The sequence below is a fragment of the Hylobates moloch genome, unplaced genomic scaffold, assembly GCF_009828535.3.
Source record: "Hylobates moloch isolate HMO894 unplaced genomic scaffold, HMol_V3 SCAFFOLD_9, whole genome shotgun sequence".
Classification (NCBI taxonomy): domain Eukaryota; kingdom Metazoa; phylum Chordata; class Mammalia; order Primates; family Hylobatidae; genus Hylobates; species Hylobates moloch.
Window position 1 is genome coordinate 65346154 of NW_026652284.1, and position 24665 is coordinate 65370818.

The 24665-nt window shown below is 37.1% G+C and overlaps 1 protein-coding gene and 1 pseudogene across 23 annotated transcripts in view; one reads left to right on the plus strand and one right to left on the minus strand.

Annotated features, from left to right (window-relative positions):
* The window catches only part of RALYL (RALY RNA binding protein like), a 751296-nt gene extending 732170 nt beyond the window's left edge, over positions 1–19126 (plus strand). For all 23 annotated transcript variants that reach the window (XM_058444501.1, XM_032759956.2, XM_032759947.2 and 20 more), the window contains one exon: positions 16840–19126. In XM_058444501.1, the coding sequence (XP_058300484.1) occupies positions 16840–16862 (23 nt within the window). In that variant the 3' untranslated portion in view covers positions 16863–19126. The remainder of the gene's footprint in view (positions 1–16839) is intronic.
* LOC116814040 (small nucleolar RNA U13) lies at positions 15770–15863 on the minus strand (annotated as a pseudogene).
* Positions 19127–24665: the final 5539 nt, after the last annotated feature.

Consider the following 24665-nt stretch of genomic DNA (forward strand, 5'->3'; position numbering starts at 1 on the left):
GTGGTGCTGGTGTGAATATTAAATGGAAAAAAATATTTAAAGTACTTAAAAGGGGGCTTGACATATAGTAAGCCCTCAGTACATGTAAGTTTTTAACTAAATAAGTTAAGCCTCAAAGTCTTACTGCCAAGGAAAAAGCAGTGACAAAACTATTTAAAGAACCCAGGTATATTAAGGAGAAAATTTCAGTTTGGTGTTCTCTAACAATTAACTAACAGGTCCTCATCTCCCACTTTAACCTAGAGAATCAGACACTCATACTTTGTTTCAAACAATAGCTAATTAGATTTTAATAACAAATGAGGTTCAGAAAAGGACGGACAGAGAAAGAGGCTGTGTCAGAGTAGAGAGGCACCCAGGGTATGCAAGTTAAAACATGCCCCCTTAGCACACCTACACAATGCTTTGGATCAAGAGAAAAACATTTTTCATGACACTTGCAATTACAATCAAACAGGAAGCAGGATGGTATATGAAGTTCCATATGTACATTCTAAACATGGCATGGTTCTATTTGTACTGTCACCTTGGAAAAATGAGAAATTTTTTTCAAATAAAAACTGGAAATAAAGAAAAAGATGTCAGAGAAAGATCTACTTATTCTACTCTGTTAGTCATGCTGTCAAAGTCTTGGGCTGTAAGATGTTATGCTTAAACTAAGTGATCTAATATCAACAGGGGCACCTAAAATACAGAAAGTCACATAAACATTTCATAATTAATTACGCTGATAGGTGTCATGTTATTATGTCTAAATGAGACAGATTTCAAATCTCAAAACAAAAAATCTGTTACCATCAATGATGATGTTAAGGGCTAAAAAGTTTATAAAGTAAAAATATATATAAGAGATAAGTATGAATTCTACATAAAAATTAATTACATCTAAAAATCACTTGAAAATGCTCTTTATATAATCATGTGCATAGCTTCTCACCTCAGTACTCTGATTGCACTTCAGTCCTCTGAAACTTACCTGTGTGCCAGAGAATCAATCTTCGTTCCTGTAAAATATAAAATATCATCTGTTTTTTTAAATCATTTACCTTTGCTATAGGAAAAATAATATTAATAATATAAATTTAAATCACCTGAAATTTTATGATATTTATATGAAAACTAATAACTTTGAGATAAGGCCCAATTATTCTAAAACTTTACCCAGAATTTTAAATGATTTCAAAATTTAAGACATATTTCATTTTCTGATATTCATAGGCATGTTTGATCTCCATTATTTACTGATACTAAGCAACAAATAGATTTTTCTTTGAGTTGTTTCTATCAACTTAAAGAGAGTAACTATATCTGGAAGTATTGATATATTAGATTGAAAACTTTAGCCAAAAAGAATGACATGAGCAAGAAGACAGAATAGGAAATCTGAAGCTTAATTTCCTTCTCTCCCCACCAGAAAGTTCAACTAGCAACTACCCATTGACTAGAATATGCTTTTGAAAGGTTCAGCCATATCACTAATTTTTTATTCCTATGCAAGATATGGTATTTTCCATATAAGTAATAAAACTGGTTATATCTTTTCATAACCCAAACAGATCCAATCCATGAGTCAATTACATTGAAATATTCAATGACTATTAGCTATTATTAATACTTTATAGATATGCAGCTATTGATAGAGCACAGAGATAAGAAGGCTTGATGAAAAATACACTGATATCTTCTATTGTATTCTCACAACACGGAACACTTCTATGACCAAATGTGGTGGTAGAGGGGTTTCCCCACACAGCAAGCTATTCTCCAGTGGATACCAACTGGGTGTCCTATAGTTGATTCAGTTCACAGTATCTATCTGGAGATAGCATTCGAACCCATAGGTTAAGAACTCAGTCCCACAAGACTACCCTTCCCACTCCCTCATTTCATGTACCAGTGCAAGACCCAGCTTTTTACCTGTGCTGTGCCCTACTGGCTATAAATCAAGGTTCCCATGTACCCCCTCCTTGTGTTCAATATTTTGCTAGGATGGCTCACAGAACTCAGGGAAACACTTCACTTATATTTACTGGTTTATTATGTAAAAAAATTATAAACAATACAGATGAACAGCCAGATAGAGAGATACATAAGGTAAGGTCTGGAAGGGTTTTGAGCACAGGAGCTTCTGTCCCAGTGGAGTTGGTATGCACCCTCCTCCTGGCATGTGGCTATTTTCACCAAGTGAGAAGCTCATTAAATTTCATGTTCAAGAGTTTTATAGCACTTAAGCTCCAGCACCTCTCACTTTCCTGGAGGTCAGTGGATGGCGCTGAAAGTTCAAACCCTCTAATCACTCAGTCTTTCTGGAGACCAACACTGTCTTGAGACTATCTAGGGGTCTTACCCTAAGTCACCTCATCATCATAAACTCAAGTGAGAGCAAAGGGCTTGTTATGAATAACAAAAGATACTGCTATCACTTAAGAAATTACAAGAATTCCAGAAGCTCTGTACAAAACCAAGTACTATAATGAAAGATGCTCCTATCACCCTTATAATTTAGGAAATTATAAGGGTTTTAGGAGCTCTGTGCTAGGAACCAGAGACTAAGACCAAAAATATATATTCCTTATTACGTAGAAGAAAAAAAATACAGAAATCCAGTTTCAAAAAAGCATTGTTCATCACCCCCTTAAAAAGGTCAATAATGTTTATTTAAAGTTTATTAAAGTTATGCGCACATATGCAAGTAAATATTCACAATTCTTCTTTGTGACCCAGAAGCTAATTCCCTGTGCTCTTTCACTTGCTGATATCGTTAGCAGAAGAGGATCTCCAAAACAGTGCAAAAGACGCTTGCCCCCATTGGCTTCCTAACACTCATTTGCCAAAACTCTGCTAATCAAAATAGTTCCCAGTGCCCAAAGTAAATCTAAAAGTAACTCCCACCAAGGACCCATGTTTTTAGAGGAAGGTTTGTTGGGAACATGTCATTGCCAACCTTCACACAAGAGCATCAATATTCTGTCATGTTTATTTCAAATCAAGTATTTATTTAATGTGACCCTCAGGTAAGTGCAGAAATATGTGATTGTGTGCTGGATTTATTTGATCACCTTCAGTAAGACCCTGGTCAAGTGACTTGCTTTGTGTCTCAGGATTCTCTTCATTAAAATGAGCATTTGTGAAGTGACTTGCTTTGTGTCTCAGGATTCTCTTCATTAAAATGAGCATTTGTGAAATACAGTATCAATAATTTAGTTTTGGATGTACAGTGCAGACCCAGGATGGATAGATGGATGGATGGATGGATAGATAGATAGATGATAGATAGATAGATACACATATACACTAAGTAACACCATACCTTGTTTGCTCAGCAAGTAATGCCAGGTGTAGATGATACAACAGAAAGAAAGCCAGGCAAACACAGCTCCCTTCCTCTTTATCAAAGTACAGTCTAGTGATCATGAGTCTTGTGGATTACCCCAATCAAATCCCAATGAACAGATGATGTTAGAACATTGTGTTCAGGTCTATAACATGTGGCTTATTAGAGGAATCTGATCATAAAGGAAAAAGCCCTTCCAATTAAGTTTGTTTTCTTATTTGGGAACAGATTTGTTCACAAAAATCTAGGAGAGAATTCAACTTTTACTGAATTATTTCAATAATTTATTGAATAAAAATGCTCTAATGTTTATCTTGATCTATACCAGGATAATCATATAACTGATGATTTTTCTAAGTTCTATATTCTCATATAATTAATAAAGGAAAACATAGGTAAGTGAGTTGGTATCCGAAATCTATTTCAAAAAGTAACCTGCAGAGGATATGGCATGATCATTCATAAGACAAATTAAACCCAATTTCTAATTCCTTCTACATCTGTTATAATTCTGGAAATTATTTTATAAACATGAAATAGAAGGTACTACAAGACTCTGAAATTCTGAGTTATCCCATATTCTATTATATCCAGCATACTTTGAGTGTTAAAAGTGTTTTCGTAATATTACAAAGCTTTAAGACTTAAGTGGTTTTTTTTAAATTAACTATGTTTCCCAAATATACTGATTTTAAAAAAGAGGGGGTTATGTATAGGATAATAGTGTATTTTTTTCACCATACTATTTCACTTACTGTCAGATTAGTTTTATGCAATTTTAAAAGTGAAGTCATTTTATTATAATCTTTAAATGTGTATACAGTAAATTTAATCAAATGAAAATTGTTAAACAACCATGACAACCTTTCCCCCAGCTATTCAGAATAATTATGAGTTAACTATATGTTTTCAAAGGGCTTTTAAAATTATCCCTGTAAAGCAATTAATTCCAAATCACATTTTTCTGTTGGATATAAAATGATTTTTAAAATATTTCTACTTGTAGTACTTGTGGTGCTAAAATTAATCCCATAAAGAACTGTGGAAAGCAGTCAAATGTGTGAAATTTCAAAGTTCATAATCTTAGCATTAATCAGCACTTGGCTTTTTGCACTAGCATTAACTTAGGCAATTTAGAGTACTCTCCTAAAATTATCATTATCATTTCCAGCATTGGGAGTAAATAATGATTTTTAGACACTACATAATTAGTATGAAAAATGAAAAATCAATGCATGATCAAACATAAATTATGTGCCAAATAAAACTACTATAATCTATCAATGCAACTAGTTAAATATGATTGTCAGTGATCCCGAAACACTCAAAATACAGTCACCATTATCTTCAGAAAGTATCAGAGTACATTTGGAATAAGAGAAATGTTAACGTATGTGTAAGAGAACATCCAAGCAATGTGACTAAAGTTTTTGAATATTTAATTAAATTTTTACACATTTTAAATAAAATTATGTAACTTCCAGTAATTTTACTATAAAGTTAATTGTTCTTTTTACCTAATCAGTTTGACAACATAAAAGGTCTTTTTCAGACAAATGCCTAAAGCACGTTCTTAATTAAAATGATTTTTAATTAGTTAAAAACAGAACTTAAAAAAAATTTTAGGCAGAACTACTACAAATCAGGGAAAAGCAGGTAGAAGTTTATGGGAAAATCCTAATATGTTTCCACTAATTCCATCCCTTATCTCCTACTCATTATGAGGGTGTGTATTTTCACATAAAGATATCTGTGCTGTAATTAGTGGTGTGCCCAGGCTCCCTCACTACAATGCTTCTTCCCACAATTGATCAGAACAGAATATTAGAGAAAGCTCTAGTCTGGGCACAGAGGCAAATCATTCATTCTCTGATACAAGAACTAATAATCAATCTGAGGATGATTCTTGCCCAAGAGCCTACCTCACTGATTTATAACAGAAACCAAATGAAAATATACATATAAACTATTTTTATAAACTTCCACCTACTATACGAATGTGTCATTATGATGATTGTCACCCATGCCCACAAGCTTAGCCCAGTTCCAGATCCTAAACACCCATTTCTACACTCTAATGATAGAGACTGCATAGTCTATCTGGAGGGAATTAAGGGAGCCTTAGCTAGGTAACTCAGCTGTCTTTAATTTTCTTTCTAAAACCAACCCACCTCCCACTGGAGCTGCTTTCTGCCTTACTCTCTCTTGCCATCTTAGAAGATCTCACCTGAATTTATAGCTGATAGCTCAAAACCCACTGATACTTCAATACCTCTCACATTCTGCCTGGCTGTCTTACAGATAGTCATACTCTCTAGATTTTTAGCTTAATATTAATAAATAGTTCAGTCATTTAGCTGATTTAGACTCAATGTAACAAATTCTTTTCTAACCATGATTATCTACAAATAGAGCAAGCTGCTTTAAGAGTTCTGTATCATTTGAGACAGACAAGACAAAGCTACATATTCATTGGCCATGATTACTGTAAAAGGCACTGCTGCTCTCTTTGCAAGGTTAGACAAGATCACTGTATGATACTAATCACCAGCTTCACCACTGAACCACTCTGGTTCTCTGATGCTTCTGGAGTTACAGTTCTGAAGACATCATTATGGTTCCTGACATCATTACATCTTATCAAACTAAAAAAATTATTCCTGTAGAATCCAAAATAAATAGAATCTTATTTGAAAATCATTTGTGATTTCAGTTAAATGAAATGTACTCCAGAAACACAAATGATCTGTGTGTCTAGATGTTAAAACTATTACTGCACTAACGTCTTCATTAAAGACAGCAGTAATTAGACAGAGAAAATGATGTCATTAACTCTGAAAAAGAGGGTCCTTTTTTTAAAATCACATATGGTAAGTGATATGGTTTGGCTGTGTCCCCACCCAAATCTCATCTTGAATGCCCAAGTATTGTAGAAGGGTTCTGGTTGGAGGTAATTGAGTAATGGGGGCACATCTTTCCTGTGCTGTTCTTGTGATGGTAAATAAGTCTCATAAAATCTGATGGTGCCATAGTGGGGAGTTTTCCTGCACAGGCTCTCTCTTTTTGCCTGCTGCCATCCATGTAAGACCTGACTTCCTCCTCCTTGCCTTCTGCCATGATTGTGAGGCTTCCCCAGCCACGTGGCACTGTAAATCCATTAAAATCTTTTTCCTTATAAATTACCCAGTCTCAGGTATGTCTTTATTAGTAGCATGAAAACAGACTAACACAGTAAACCACATCCCAAACCAAATATCCATAAAGAATATGGTAGTTCTAATTATAATTGATGTTAGTATACTGTTTTCAATTTGAAATCAAAAGCTCTTTATACTGTGTCTATAAATCAATCTTATAAACTAAACTAAAACATGAATGATGCAAAAGTTTGACAGTCACTTTGTAATACTTATAGGAAAATTTTCTGTAGATTTGGCAAATAAAGTTAAATTTATTTTAACATTAAGTTCCTCCTTTTTCCTTTTCCTTTTATGATTGTTTTATAGTATTGTTTTATGTTTAGCTTCAGTTTTATGAGAGAAAATAAAACATCTTAGCATACCATATACAGTAACTTAAATTCTATGATACTATAGAAAATGGCTGATTTTCCTAGCCTTTTTATGTTTCCATTTGTGGATGAAATAACAAAACCCACTGATTTGGGTGTTTGTGATCCACTATGCTAAAAAGCCCTGTTGTTTCTTGGTCTTATTTATTTCATGATTGTGAGCCAGATGGAAAATAGGATAAAGACATGAGAATTATTGGGCAGAACAATGGGTTTGAGTTATAAAACTGAACAGTTAGGAGGGACAGGGAAATAAGGAAAGAGAAGGTGGAGTGGAGACAGGGAAAAAAAGCAGTGAGCATGTTCGGAAGACAGTTTGCCAGTAGAGTCACAACTTAACCAAGAATCACTATAGACAATGTCAAGGGTTAGCCCAATTTAAATTCAAGTATTTATCCTTTGTGTTACAAACAATTTAATTATACTCTTTTAGTTATATTAAAATGTGCGGGTAAATTATCAGCTGTAGTCACCCAGTTGGGAAATTACATACTAGATGTTACTCATCTAAGCTTTGTTTTCAAAGTTAAAATCTGAGATGATTCTCCCCTCTGTTTTCTGATTCACTGTCCTATACTCTAAATGACCATCAACTCAGGAATAGAGATAATTCAGCCTCCAAGAACTACCTAATGGAGCAGTTTCTTCCATTGATAGCTATTCCAATCAGTTACTACTCATTTTGGTTTTCATTCCATTACAGTTTTTTGATATGATTATTTGAGCCTAAAAGTGTAATGTAATTTGGTTCCTAAGAGTTTATTAACAGAAGACAAGTTTTAACTTATGATGAACAGTAGGTGCTAGGAATTAGTTTGTGTTACTTAAAAATTTGAATTGAACTGTATCTCATTTAGAATGAGGGATTTGTGAAAGCCAGATATATTCACATTGTCTGTAAAAAGCGTGAATGGCTGAACAATCACTCAAGAAACATGATCCATAGTGGCAACAAATTGCTGTTCATAAGACTTTGGTTTTCTATAAAGAGTTATGTGACCTATCTTACCTACAGTTTCTTTCACCTTTTTGGCATTTATATATGCTCCCTAAAAATATAGATTATGTAAGTTTCTCTAATTTCTTATTAGTTATAAATCTGAATTAGAACAAAAATAACAAGCATTCCTGCTACTGGAGAAGTCATAAGACTTATTTAAAACTATGATTTTTGGGGCAGAGCTGTAAATAAGGTGGATTTATTCTATATATTGCTGTACTATTTTATTTCATATATAGTAATGCATAAAGTTTAAAATTAAATGTGCCTTCCATGTAGATTAATACTATCCATTTCATCTTTGTCAAGTAGAAGTAATTGCTTGGTTCAGTACAAACCAGTCCCATCCGAGTAGCTCTCTTTGTTGTTTTTCAGAAATGGGAGAGATTGAGAGTTTAAAAAGCATTCATCATCAGGAGAATTTGTTTTAAAAGCTTCCAAGCTACCAAACAGCCAGTAGATAAATTACCCACTATTCAGAGACAGAGAGCACAATTAGTTTTACATTATACTAAACCAATCAGCTCCATAAGTGACTATGTTTCTTGAGAAAAAAAGCAATATGAATGTCATAGTTTGTCCTCTTTCTCCTAGGCTTTACAGCCAACAGCAAGCCTTTTCTCATACTAGAAGTTTTATGGAAAGCTTTGTGAATACGTTTTGCCATTGTTTTTTGATAAGGAGAAATATATTCATGACTTGTAACCATATGGCTAATAATACCTACTTCACAATGCAAAGTTAATGAAGCTTTTGTTTTGTTCAAATGCTTTGAAGCTTTATGGTAAGAAGGAAGACTTCAATAAATTATTTTCAAACCTACCTTTCTTCCTCCAATAATTATTATTATGTAATTATTTACAATTAAGAAGCAAAGGAAAGTGTAAGAAAAAATTATACTGGGGGTAATGAATTATGCACAAAAAGTCTGCAGGTTGTTTTTTCATCTTAACAAAGTAAATAGTTGCTAAACAGCCATTACCTCTTTTGACACATGCAGGATGGTTTAAGAATGTACTAAATTCATGTCAATTGCCATGACTTAACCTGGAGAAACACCATGACTAACAAGCTTTACATACACAGCTGCTGCAGTATTTTTAGCATTTTCCATTTAAAATAAGGAAGTGATCAATGGAGGCCTTAGAGGAAAGAGTGAAATTGCAATCATATAAATAGCCTTATTTCCTTTTTGCACATGAGTGATATCTATGAAAATTCAAACATTGTAATACCTTATTTTCATATATCAGTGCTCATCTATGGATTACTTTTAGTTTTTAAGTTATTCATTCTCATATTGCTAATTGATCATTGTCAAAACTTCCTTTACACCACACAAAAAGTAGTCTACTTATGTTGTATAATAAGTTTGAACTTTTGTGCCTTAAGTACCAAATTGACTCTTCCCATGCACATAAACACAACCTGGAACTGCATGAGAAACACATTTGAATAAAGCTTTCATTTTTCAAAACTCATATATATGTGATCAGTGTAGAGTATAAGTTGGGTAAGGAGAAAGAGAAGGAGGAGAAAAGGAAAAAGCCAGTAACAGAGAGAAACAGAGAGAGAAAGAGAACAAAATACAGTGTCAAAATATACTTGTGGGGGTGGAGCCAAGATGGCCGAATAGGAACAGCTCCAGTCTACAGCTCCCAGCGTGAGCGACGCAGAAGACAGGTGATTTCTGCATTTCCAAGTGAGGAACCAGACTCATCTCACTGGGGAGTGTCGGCAAGTGGGTACAGGACAGTGGGTGCACTACACCCAGCATGAGCCGAAGCAGGACAAGGCATTGCCTCACCCAGAAAGCACAAGGGGTCAGGGAATTCCCTTGCCTAGTCAAAGAAAGGGGTGACAGACAGCATCTGGAAAATCAGGTCACTCCCACCCTAATACTGAGCTTTTCCAACGGCCTTAGCAAACGGCACACCAGGAGATTATATCCCGTGCCTGGCTCAGAGGGTCCTACACCCACAGACCCTCACTCATTGCTAGCACAGCAGTCTGAGTTCAAACCGCAAGGGGGCAGCGAGGCTGGGGGAGGGGCACCCGCCATTGCTGAGGGTTGAGTAGGTAAACAAAGTGGCCAGGAAGCCCGAACTGGGTGGAGCCCACCACAGCTCAAGGAGGCCTGCCTGCCTCTGTAGACTCCACCTCTGGGGGCAGGGAATAACCAAACAAAAGGCAGCAGAATCCACTGCAGACTTAAATGCCCCTGTCTGACAGCTTTGAAGAGAGTAATGGTTCTCCCAGCTTGCAGCTGGACATCTGAGAACGAACAGACTGCATCCTCAAGTGGGTCCCTGACCCCCGAGTAGCCTAACTGGGAGGCACCCCTCAGTAGGGGCAGACTGACACCTCACAGGGCCAGGTACTCCTCTGAGACAAAACTTCCAGAGGAACGATCAAGCAGCAACATTTGCGGCTCACCAACATCCACTGTTCTGCAGCCACCACTGCTGATGCCCAGGCAAACAGGATCTGAAGTGGACTTCCAGCAAACTCCAACAGACCTGCAGCTGAGGGTCCTGACTGTTAGAAGGAAAACTAACAAACAGAAAGGACATCCACACTAAAACCCTATCTGTACGTCACCATCATCAAAGTCCAAAGGTAGATAAAACCACAAAGATGGGGAAAAAACAGAGCTGAAAAATTGGAAACTCTAAAAATCAGAGCATCTCTCTTCCTCCAAAGGAACGCAGCTCCTCGTCAGCAACGGAACAAAGCTGGATGGAGAATGACTTTGACGAATTGAGAGAAGAAGGCTTCAGACCATCAAACTGCTCTGAGCTAAAGGAGGAAGTTCGAACCCATGGCAAAGAAGTTAAGAACCTTGAAAAAAAATTAGACGAATGGCTAACTAGAATAACCAATGCAGAGAAGTCCTTAAAGACCTAATGGAGCTGAAAACCAAGGCACGAGAACTACATGACGAATGCAGAAGCCTCAGTTGCCGATTCGATCAACTGGAAGAAAGGGTATCAGTGATGGAAGATGAAATGAATGAAATGAAGTGAGAAGAGAAGTTTAGAGAAAAAAGAATAAAAAGAAACAAACAAAGCCTCCAAGAAATATGGAACTATGTGAAAAGACCAAATCTACGTCTGATTGGTGTACCTGAAAGTGACAGGGAGAATGGAACCAAGTTGGGAAACACTCTGCAGGATATTATCCAGGAGAAATTCCCCAATCCAGTAAGGCAGGCCAACATTCAAATTCAGGAAATACAGAGAACACCACAAAGATACTCCTTGAGAAGAGCAACTCCAAGACACATAATTGTCAGATTCACCAAAGTTGAAATGAAGGAAAAAATGTTAAGGGCAGCCAGAGAGAAAGGTCAGTTTACCCACAACGGGAAGCCCATCAGACTAATAGCGGATCTCTTGGCAGAAACTCTACAAGCCAGAAAAGAGTGGGGGCCAATATTCAACATTCTTAAAGAAAAGAATTTTCAACCCAGAATTTCATATCCAGCCACACTAAGCTTCATAAGTAAAGGAGAAATAAAATCCTTTACAGACAAGCAAATGCTGAGAGATTTTTGTCACCACCAGGCCTGCCCTAAAAGAGCTCCTGAAGGAAGCATTAAACATGGAAAGGAACAACTGGTACCAGCCACTGCAAAAACATGCCAAATTGTAAAGACCATCAAGGCTAGAAAGAAACTGCATCAACTAATGAGCAAAATAACCAGCTAACATCATAATGACAGGATCAAATTCACACATAACAATATTAACCTGAAATGTAAATGGGCTAAATGCTCCAATTAAAAGACACAGATTGGCAAACTGGATAAAGAGTCAAGACCCATCAGTGTGCTGTATTCAGGAAACACATCTCACGTGCAGAGACACACATAGACTCAAAATAAAGGGATGGAGGAAGATCTACCAAGTAAATGGAAAACAAAAAAAGGCAGGGGTTGCAATCCTAGTCTCTGATAAAACAGACTTTAAACCAACAAAGGTCAAAAGAGACAAAGAAGGCCATTACATAATGGTAAAGGGATCAATTCAACGAGAAGAGCTAACTATCCTAAATATATATGCACCCAATACAGGAGCACCCAGATTCATAAAGCAAGTCCTTAGAGACCTACAAAGAGACTTAGACTCCCACACAATAATAATGGGAGACTTTAACACCCCACTGTCAATATTAGACAGATCAATGAGACAGAAAGTTAAAAAGGATATACAGGAATTGAACTCAGTTCTGCACCAAGCAGATCTAATAAACATCTACAGAACTCTCCACCCCAAATCAACAGAATATACATTCTTCTCAGCACCGCACCACACTTATTCCAAAATTGACCACATAGTTGGAAGTAAAGCACACCTCAGCAAATGTAAAAGAACAGAGACTATAACAAACTGTCTCTCAGAACACAGTGCAATCAAACTAGAACTCAGGTTTAAGAAACTCACTCAAAACCGCTCAACTACATGGAAACTGAACAACCTGCCCCTGAATGACTACTGGGTACATAACAAAATGAAGGCAGAAATAAAGATGTTCTTTGAAACCAATGAGAACAAAGACACAACATACCAGAATCTCTGGGACACATTCATAGCAGTGTGTAGAGGGAAATTTATAGCACTAAATGCCCACAAGAGAAAGCAGGAAAGATCTAAAATTGACACCCTAACATCACAATTAAAAGAACTAGAGAAGCAAGAGCAAACACATTCAAAAGCTAGCAGAAGGCAAGAAATAACTAAGATCAGAGCAGAACTGAAGGAAATAGAGACACAAAAAACCCTTCAAAAAAATCAATGAATCCAGGAGCTGGTTTTTTGAAAAGATCAACAAAATTGATAGACCACTACCAAGACTAATAAAGAGGAAAAGAGAGAAGAATCAAATAGATGCAATAAAAAATGATAAAGGGGATATCACCACTGATCCCACAGAAATACAGACTACCATCAGAGAATACTATAAACATCTCTATGCAAATAAACTAGAACATCTAGAAGAAATGGATAAATTCCTCTACACATACACCCTCCCAAGACTAAACCAGGAAGAAGTTGAATCTCTGAGTAGACCAATAACAGGCTCTGAAATTGCGGCAATAATTAATAGCTTACCAACCAAAAAAAGTCCAGGACCAGACGGATTCACAGCCAAATTCTACCAGAAGTAAAAGGAGCTGGTATCATTCTTTCTGAAACTATTCCAATCAATAGAAAAAGAGGGAATCCTAACTCATTTTATGAGGCCAGCATCATCCTGATAAGAAAGCCTGGCAGAGACACAACAAAGAAAGAGAATTTTAGGCCAATATCCCTGATGAACATCGATGCAAAAATCCTCAATAAAATACTGGCAAACTGAATCCAGCAGCACATCAAAAAGATTATCCACCATGATTAAGTGGGCTTCATCCATGGGATGCAAGGCTGGTTCAGTATATGCAAATCAAAAAACGTAATCCAGCATATAAACAGAACCAATGACAAAAACCATATGATTATCTCAATAGATGCAGAAAAGGCCTTTGACAAAATTCAACAGTGCTTCATGCTAAAAACTCTCAATAAATTAGGTATTGATGGGACGTATCTCAAAATAATAAGAGCTATCTATGACAAACCCACAGCCAATATCATACTGAATGGGCAAAAACTGGAAGCATTCCCTTTGAAAACTGGCAAAAGACAGGGATGCCCTCTCTCACCACTCCTATTCAACATAGTGTTGGAAGTTCTGGCCAGGACAATCAGGCAGGAGAAGGAAATAAAGGGTATTCAGTTAGGAAAAGAGGAAGCCAAATTGTCCCTGTTTGCAGATGACATGATTATATATGTAGAAAAGCCCATCATCTCAGCCCAAAATCTCCTTAAGCTGATAGGCAACTTCAGCAAAGTCTCAGGATACAAAATCAATGTGCAAAAATCACAAGCATTCTTATACACCAATAACAGACAGAGAGCCAAATCATGAGTGAACTCCCATTCATAATTGCTTCAAAGAGAACAAAATACCTAGGAATCCAACTTACAAGGGACGTGAGGGACCTCTTCAAGGAGAACTACAAACCACTGCTCAATGAAATAAAAGAGGATACAGACAAATGGAAGAACATTCCATGCTCATGGGTAGAAAGAATCAATATCATGAAAATGGCCATACTGCCCAAGGTAATTTATACATTCAATGCCATCCCCATCAAGCTACCAATGACTTTCTTCACAGAATTGGAAAAAACTACTTTAAAGTTCATATGGAACCAAAAAAGAGCCCACATTGCCAAATCAATCCTAAGCGAAAAGAACAAAGCTGGAGGCATCACGCTACCTGACTTTAAACTATACTACAAGGCTACAGGAACCAAAACAGCATGGTACTGGTACCAAAACAGAGATATAGACCAATGGAACAGAACAGAGCCCTCAGAAATAATGCCACATATCTACAACCATCTGATCTTTGAGAAACGTGACAAAAACAAGAAATGGGGAAACGATTCTCTATTTAATAAATGGTGCTGGGAAAACTGGCTAGCTATATGTAGAAAGCTGAAACTGGATCCCTTCCTTACACCTTGTACAAAAATTAATTCAAGATGGATTAAAGACTTAAATGTTAGACCTAAAACCATAAAACCCTAGAAGAAATCCTAGGCAATACCATTCAGGACATAGGCATGGGCAAGGACTTCATGTCTAAAACACCAAAAGCAGTGGCAACAAAAGCCAAAATTGACAAATGGGATCTAATTAAAGAGCTTCTGCACAGCAAAAGAAACTACCATCAGAGTGAACAGGCAACCTACAGAATGGGAGAAAATTTTTGCAATATACTCATCTGACAAAGGGCTAATATCCAGATTCTATAATGAACTCAAACAAATTTACAAGAAAAAAACAAACAACCCCATCAAAAAGTGGGCGAAGCATATGAACAGACACTTCTCAAAAGAAGACAATTATGCAGCCAAAAAACACATGAAAAAATGCCCATCATCACTGGCCATCAGAGAAATGCAAATCAAAATCACAATGAGATACTATCTCACACCAGTTAGAATGGCAATCACTAAAAAGTCAGGAAGCAACGTGTGCTGGAGAGGATGTAGAGAAACAGGAACACTTTTACACTGTTGGTGGGACTGTAAACTAGTTCAACCACTGTGGAAGTCAGCGTGGCAATTCCTTAGGGATCTAGAACTAGAAATACCCTTTGACCCAGCCATCCCATTACTGGGTATATACCCAAAGGATTATAAATCATGCTGCTATAAAGACACATGCACACGTATGTTTATTGTGGCACTATTCACAATAGCAGAGACTTGGAACCAACCCAAATGTCCAACAATGATAGACTGGATTAAGAAAATGTGGCACATATACACCATGGAATACTATGCAGCCATAAAAATGATGAGTTCATGTCCTTCGTAGGGACATGGATGAAACTGGAAACCATCATTCTCAGCAAACTATCGCAAGGACAAAAAACCAAACACCGCATGTTCTCACTCATAGGTGGGAATTGAACAGTGAGAACACATGGACACAGGAAGGGGAACATCACACACTGGGGCTTGTTATGGGGTGGGGGGAGTGGGGAGGGATAGCATTAGGAGATATACCTAACGTTAAATGACCAGTTAATGGGTGCAGCACACCAACATGGCACATGTATACATATGTAACTAACTTGCACATTGTGCACATGTACCCTAAAACTTAAAGTATAATTTAAAAAAATGTACTTGTGTCTTATTCATGCAAGTTTCTTTCCTAGGGATGTAAGTTTTTAAAAGTGTTTTACTATAGAAAAGACTATTAAGTGGGTACGTTTTTAGTTCAGTTTATTAAATTTTTTTTCATGTTAGATAGGAAATGTGCCAACATCGTAACAAGGTTTGAAGGAGGCATATCTCACACAAGTGTGAAAACTCAATCATCATGTTCACTGAGTCTCTTTCAACCAGTAGTCTTGGCCAGGCATGAAATCTGGGGGGCCGCAAACTTCCGAAGAAATTCTCGCCACCTATTTGCCATACTCAGTCTTTTTCATAATCTTTGTATCATGGACTTCAAAGCTTTAATAAAGTCAAGTTACCTAATTCTCTGGCTACTTATAAAAGGTCAACATGTCCTTTCCCAACTGATACCTTGATTTGCATGTCTTTGACTTTTAAGACATACACAGATTTTCTATCTAACCCCTAAGACCTTTGAAGTTGATGGGATAACAGTAGGTCTAATATTTTTTATCTAAATATAAAGACCTGGAACTTGATAGGATTCTAAGATAAATAACATGATTTTCCCCACTGATGGAGTCTTGCATTATTTTGTCTTCATATTCAATTTCAATCAATTCTTCAACCAATTGAATTTGGGCTCTTACATAATGCTTCAGACTCATAGTTGCACCATGAAGTCTTTCAATGTTTCTGATTTTCTTCTTTTGCAACCAAGATTGTGAAATGCAGATCAAAGACCTGTATTGGCTTTTTCTCCTATCCTGGATGCATAAGGCTTAGGACAGCACTGTTCAAAGCCTCGTAGTAGGGGTATTCTGTGGTCACTCTTGTTAGGCGCACAACAAAGATTCATGCGTCATTGAAATCTCTTTCCCTAGCCTAGAACTTTAAGTGGTTCCTCCTTTGACTTGGACAAGAGCTCAGGTTGAAAAGTAATTGCTGACCTCAGGCAGTAAATTAGCTGGATTAAAATAAATCATAACATTTCCATAAATGAAAATAATTACAGATTTGCCTAGAACAAAGGACATAAGAACCTACCATCAAAATTATTTCTCCTAAATATCTGATTCTTCCTTTATTCTTCCCGGTTTAACCTTAAAATCTAACTTACATATCAGTATATGCATGCTATCAACAATGAAACACAAATCTCTGTATTTTAAAATATTTTTTTATTTTCTCAGTTTCTACAGATAAAGTGATCTGAAATAACGCATGATGCCGCAAAGCAGAAAAGAGAAACTGTGACAACCCCCAGAAATGTGAAAGGAGGTTTCTTACTGGACAGCAGCATCTTTGGTTCAATTTATGTAAAAACCGAAATAAATAAAATGGACAGTATTGCTCAGTTTTAGAAATTCCATTTCTTCTATGTTTTAAGCTGTACAATTGTCAGGTTTTTATGGTTTAAATTGTAAATGTGTTTTCCCCTTTGCTAATTACATTTTTTTTTTTTTAGTCTTAAAATGTGAAAGGCATTTATGAATGGTAAGGGAGACACTATATACAAATGTATATTTGTAAAAGCTATTTTTATGATTAGCATGTTTCACTGTTGGTCATATATAAAGTCAGGTGATATTGCAATTCTGTATTTAAAGCTTATTTCCAACAATGTCATGTAAGAAAAGATGCATCTTATGCTAGTTTTTATAATTTATTTATAATTTATAGTTTAAAGTACTTCAGATCATGATAAAATACTTGAAAAAGTTATATTTCTGCCCTGTATAAGCACCCTTTTTATTAATAAAGAATGCAGATATTTCAGATGTGATATAATAGTTAAAGAACTGTTGGTTTGATCTGTGATTAAGTTGAGCATGCTCTGCTCTACTGAACTAAAATGATCCAATTATTACTTCAGTCTGGCTATGAGATTCCATGGACAGGTTTTAGTGTTCATGCAAGGACTAGATTGTCAAGGAAAAGACTGTCTTGCCTTTGTATCCAAAAGTTTAAATTAGTGCGTACGTCATGTCATTTCACCTCCTGTTCCTAGGACTCTCCATTCCCAAGCATTCCAGTGCTTTCCAGGTAATCTTAGCTGTTGTCTTGTGCTGTGGAAATGGAGGAAACCATCTTCACAGACTGTAGGAGAATTCAACATATAATTTCTTAATAAACACTGTTTCTTTTAAAACAAAGGTGGTGTGTATCTTTCCTTTGGGGTACATTTAGTTTGAATATTCAGTTTGAACTTTTTCAGTTACTGCGCTACCACAAAATCAGCTCCATAATGAAAGTAGTGTATCTTTACCAAAGTGTGCATTATAGGTTCTGCATGCCCACACTCTCTTGGGAGTGACCTTTATTCTGGCATTGATAATTTGCCATGTCAAAGAAAGCCAGATGGCCTTCCAACCTTGACAGAAGTCATACTCCAGTTTATATTTTAGGAAAGTATATTTTTCCTCCAAATACAGAATTTTAAGAAAATATTTCAGAATACTACTGAAGGTGAAACTACTTCATCGGGAGGTATTTATGTTCTGCCAGACTTAAAGTCTATACCTAAATGACTGCAAGTTCCTCATTAAAGAGCACAGAGACAACATCTATAAATGTTACTAAGGACACTTAGTAAGATTAAGCCCTCCTTTTTTCAAAGAAACTGAGGAGAGTCCAAAACTGCCTCCGTATGTGTTCCCTTAATTTTCTATTTAACTTTTTTTTTTTTTTTTTTTTTGAGACAGAGTCTCGCTCTGTTGCCCAGGCTGGAGTGTGTAGTCGCTCAATCTCAGCTCACTGCAAGCTCCGCCTTCCGGGTTCTTGCCATTCTCCTGCCTCAGCCTCTCTGAGTAGCTGGGACTACAGGCGCCCGCCACCACGCCCGGCTAATTTTTTGTATTTTTAGTAGAGACGGGGTTTCACCGTGGTCTTGATCTCCTGACCTCGTGATCCTCCCGCCTCGGCCCAATTTATCTTATTTCTCTGTCTTTTGAAGACAAGCTAATGAAAAACGATGCCATTTTATTCCAACAAGAGGTATTAAAAACCAAAATTCTGGACAAAAAAAAAAGAATTACAACTCTAATATTAAAGAACATGAATATATTACATTTTCCTATTTAAAGTCTTTAGAAAGTTGCACGTAGAACCTAGGCTCTGGATCAAGAATGTACTTCCTTTTAAGGGACTGCAAAAACCATACCATGGTGCACTGTTAGCTGTTTTTGATGACCATAATAGGCATGGGAGAATTTGTGTCTGCCAGATTAGACTCTGAAACTGAAAATAACCTGTATATGGTTCTATATAAAATCAGCAAGGTGGCTTCTTGGTTTTCACCAAATAGATGAATTTGCTAGGAATAATCTGAAACTCTAGAGAGGAAGTGTTGCAGGAACTGTGTATTAGAAAATTATGTATGTGAATATTTTTCCCAATGTGTCATTTGTCCTCATAGTATTCAATAGTGTGGCATTTATAATCAAGCATGATCATAAATTATTGAGAGTATCATATTTTCTCCAATGGACATTATTCTCAAGATAAATAATTAAAGTGTATAAAAATAATTCTTTGTTATTGGGCTGGATTTTCTCCACATAGACCTTGAAATATAAAACCATGGGTCTTTCTCTCTGTTACCAGTTCCTGGTTTAAGAATTTCTTTTAATGACAAACATGGAATAAAATATATACCAAATCAAAGTATAGGTGATTTAGGATTGTAATCCCTAAATGTTTGGTTTATAACAACTTAAAAGAAAGCTTTCAAGGGCTGAGGAGGTGAATGTGAGCTTCTTCTAACTCCAAATAATGTCAGTCTCATAAAACAATGCTAAGGGAAAAAGAAAAAGAAGGACATTACTCACTACATTAAATTCAAGAAAAAATATGAAAAATTAGGCCCATTGCTTAAAGGTAGGTAAACTGGTGATTCATGGAAATGTGAAAAGGGAAAGTACTAATTTTGCTTTCATCTTCTTCAACAAAAGAATAGTTATCAAAGCAGAAATGCACAACCAAGTGAATTAAAATAAAAATGAAGCAGAAGATAAGCCAAAAAGAAACAATTTATTTAAAATTGTTAAGGGGTTAAAGGTTTAGAGAACAGGCCTGGTGCGGTCGCTCATGCCTGTAATCCCAGCACTTTGGGAGGCCAAGGCGGCCGGATCACGAGGTCAGGAGATCGAGACCATCCTGGCTAACACAATGAAACCCCGTCTCTACTAAAAATACAAAAAAAAATTAGCCGGGCGCGGTGGCGGGCACCTACAGTCCCAACTACTCTGAGGCTGAGGCAGGAGAATGGTGTGAACCCTGGAGGCGGAGCTTGCAGTGAGCCGAGATCCAGCCCACTGCACTCCAGCCTGGGCAACAGAGCGAGACTCTGTCTCAAAAGAAAAAGAGGTTTAGAGAACAATGGCCGGGCACTGTGGCTCATGCCTGTAATCCCAGCACTTTGGGAGGCTAAGGCAGGCGTGTTACTTGAGATCAAGAGTTCAAGACCAGCCTGGCCAACATGGTGAAACCCCACCTTTACTAAAAATACAAAAATTAGCCAGGCGTGGCAGCATGTGCCTGTAATCCCAGCTACTCAGGAGGCTGAGGCAGAATCGCTTGAACCCAAAGGGGTTGCAGTGAGCCGAGATGGCGCCATTGCACTCCAGCCTGGATGACAGAACGAGACTCCGTCTCAAAAAAAAAAAAAAAAAAAAAAGGTTTAGAAAAGGTTTAGAGAACAAAAGTTACAAATGCAAATACTTATAAAGCCCTGATAAGAAATGTAAATACAAGAAATAGCCCAGAAGTAAGTTAGTAGACCTTAAATGCAACTCTGTTGATGAGTAGATAACCATCTCTCAGTTTCATCTGGGCACCTGAAGAAATGAAGAAATTCTAAAGAAATGACCTGGATTGACCAGGTTTCCTGATTTTTCCAGAGAAAGTAGACCTCCAGAGTTTAAAATGAGATATTTTATTTTGTTTCTTTTGCTCTATTCTAATGTGAGTCCTGGTGTGATTTACATCCAGGATTTACTAGTTATAAGACTTAAAAAGAATAAATCATTTGTAATTAGAAACAACAAAGTCAGGATTATCTCTGGTGAGAAAGAGAGGAAAATAGAATCCGGGAAATAAAATAGGGATATTCAACAACATCTGTAATAATCGATTTACTAGGAAAAGTGTTTGAATCAAACATGGCAAAATGTTAAGATTTGATAAAACTATAGACTATGCTGATATTCATTATATTTCCTCTATGTTGCTTTTTAGGGTTAAAATACTTCCTTATAATAAAAGTGTGTGATTTATATCTCAAAGTTTCTATATATAGATAAGTTTCTATATATAGATCTATACATAGAAATACAAAGTTTTTCTATAAAAAGTTTCTACACATAGATCTATCTATACATAGATATAGATGCACATATTCATGATACAGAGATGTGGGTGATATAAAAAGCATAGGTAAAGGTGGTAATTTGAAACAGCAGACTGTGATTTTGTGTTCTACCTTTTCTAGAGATGTTCAAATTCCTAGACAAGAATATAACCTAGAGAAAGAGAGATGCACTAATGTTCAAAGGCATTCTTTCAGAGAAGGAATGTGCACGTGAATTAAGTTTTCTGTTGTTGAAAAGGCTTCCTATCAGCACTTGAGATATCTGGAAACTCTAGAAATTTAAATATGAATCATGCAAGAATTTGGGGTACCTGAATACAAAAAATAGTTTCCATGTTTATGTGCTACTCCTATAAGGCTAAGGGCTTTGCCTTTTCTGTCTTTATACTCTGTACAAATGGTGCCTTGGACATAACAGAATTTATCCATATATGTTCATGGAATTAGATGAAACAGGGTTTTAGGTTTTTACCATATTATAAAAATAACAAAATCCATAATTTGTTCAGCAAGTACTATGTGCTGAGCACTGTGCTAATTACATTATATGCATTATCACTAATGCACAAAGGAAAATTGCATGGTGGGTATTGTTAGCCCCAGTTTACAGGTAAAGAAAGCAGATAATTTGTTCACTCATCAATTCTTTATTGAGTACCAATTCTGTGCCAAGCACTGTTCCCAGCGATAGGGGTCCAGTTATAAATAATGAAGACTGAAATTCCTGACTTTAAAAAGCTTGTACTCCTCTGGGGATATGTTAACAGGCCAATCAACAAGCACATGTATAGTATTGCAGATGAAAATGATGATAAATACAAAGGGAAAAACAAAGCAAGGAAAGAAAATGGGCTGATGAGGTTTTAAATGAGCGTTTCAAATAGGCTGGTCAGGGAAGTTTCCTCGGTAAGGTGGCATTTGGGCAAAGGTGTGAAGCAGGGGAGAGGGTGAGCTATGTGGCCATTTATGGCAAAAGTCTCCTGAACAGAGGGGACAGCAAGTAAATGCTCTGCAGCAGGAATATACTTGCTGTGTTCAGGAACAGCAATAATGACAGCATATTTGGATTGGAAAAAAATGATGGAAAGAAAAGTAAGAGATGAGACTAGAGAAAAGCTAGAATTCCAGATCACAGAGCCTTAGAGATGAATCTGAGTGTGTTGGCCTTTATTTTGCATTGGATGGGAAAAAGTAGAGGTTTTGAGCAGAAGAATGAAATGATCTCACATAAGGGTTAAAAGAACTATGGGGGCTGCTACACTGAGAAAAGACTAAAGAAATAGAAGGAACCCAGAAATTCCTATTTTCTAGGTTGAGAAACCACTACATGAGCATGGCCTGTGACTAGACTGGTCTGATCGGAGCAGAGAAGCACGTTCATTTACTCACCAAATATTTGTTAAGCCTTAGCTGTATTCTGTATGTGTATGTAACAATGGGCATGCAGTGGTGAATACAAACACTGTTCCTCAAAGTACCTGGTCTGGTCTAGTGAACAATTCTGAGAAATAGCAGAACAAAGACGGAATAAAAACATCTAAAATGATATTACAAGTTAAAAAGAACACTGGCTGCCAAAGTCTTGCTTCTTACAGCTCTGATGGAAATGGATAAACATTTTTTAAATGACTTTTGCTCAGCTGACTGTAACAGAGCAGCATAGGTGCCCTAAAATATAGCAGGCAAAGCTCAGATTTACCACAACTTTTTACACTGACTCCACAAACTAGCTGTACGTTGAAGATAATATAGCTATTCACCCAAACACAAGGGAATGCTCTTCCACGTTAGCCACAGTGATGGCACACATCTGCACACTCATCAGCTCCTCCCTTTAGATAGCCAAGATAATACTTCAATTCTTAGAACACAAAATGGTAGCCAACTGCACAGAACAAAGATGATGGCCTATCAGCCAGCCCTTCTTCAACTATAAGATCCTGGTTTTGTTCAAATATCAAATGGCCAGTGTATTAGTTCATTTTCACACTACTATAAAGAACTACCTGCGACTGACTAATTTTAAAAAGGGGGTTTAATTGACTCACAGTTCCGCATGGCTGGGGAGGCCTAAGGAAACTTCGAATCCTGGAGGAAGGCAAAGGGGAAGCAAGGCACATTTTACATGGTGGCAGGAGAGAGAGTGCTAGAGCAAGGGACGAAGTGCCACACTTTAAAACCATCAGCTCTCATGAGAACTCACTATCACAAAAACCGCGAGGGGAGAAATCCGTCCCCTGATCCAAGCATCTCCCACCAGGCCCCTCCTCCAACACGTGGGCATTACAATTTGAAATGAGATTCAGGTGGGGACACAGAGCCACACGATATCAGCCAGGTGCGTCTGAGAAGGCTGGGTCCCTCCTTAACCATAAGGCCTGGATTTTGAACTTAGATAAACCTAAGCCAATGATTCTCCACATCTGTGTATTGCTACACAATAATTAAGAACTTTTAAAAATACAGATAACCGTAGGCCACTTTCAGATATTCTGATTTAATTGGCGTGTTGTTATAGAGGTTTTTGGTTTTGTTTTGATTTTTTTTAAGTTGCCCAGGTAGTTTACGTGCAGACTATGTTGACAACCGCCGACCTAAGCTAATTATGGAAATCCATTCCTCTTACAAGTGGTTAATTTAGGAATGAGTATGTAGCACAATTCTTTACAACAAGATTCCGGGGAGCTCCTCAGAAAGGTGTTCTCGCTGGTGAAGGAAACACGGCTGAGGGTTGGGTTCTTTTCTGCTTGTGGAAAAAGCCATGTTGTGAGGATTTGAGGCCTGGAGTTCCAACACCTAGCTTCTAATGATGAGGAGAGGAGCCAGAATATTGAAGGTGGCAGAGGGAAAAGATGAAAATATCTGGGTCTTCATAATGCCTTCCATCCACTAAATAAGCTCTGAAGCCACTCTACCTCTAGCTTATATGAGTTAATAAGCATGCTTATTATTCAAATAACTTTTTTTTTTTTTTTTCAGACGGAGTCTCCCTCTGTCCCCCAGGCTGGAGTGCAGTGGCACGATCTCCGCTCACTGCAAACTCCGCCTCCCGGGTTCACGCCATTCTCCTGCCTCAGCCTCCCGAGTAGGTAGGACTACAGGCTCCTGCCACCACGCCCGGCTAATTTTTTGTATTTTTAGTAGAGGTGGGGTTTCACTGTGTTAGCCAGGATGGTCTCGATCTCCTGACCTCATGATCCGCCCACCTTGGCATCCCAAAGTGCTGGGATTACAGACGTGAGCCACCGCGCACGGCCTCAAATAACTTTTCTATTGGAGTTGTGTTTTCTGTTATTGCAGCTGAAAAAAATTCTAAATAATTCTTATAGTTACCTAAGGGAAAACAAGTTAATTAGAAGTAGCGCATGCTTGATAAGATAGCTAGGGGGTTTGGTTTTGTTTTGTTTGGGGGAGTTTTTTTCAAATTAATATACCTCAGTAAAGAACTGCAGTCTTTTTTTCAGATATCCTATTCTGGGCAGAGAACAAAATAGTTAAAGCAAGAGAAATATTTCAGTTAACTCCAGAAAAAAACAAACTAGAATTTTTTTTTCTGTATACTTCAAATTGTACCAAAAGCTGTGGTAATTAACCTGCCATGGAGGCCTGAATCTTAGAGGTAGAAGCCACCGGCATGCAAGCAATCAA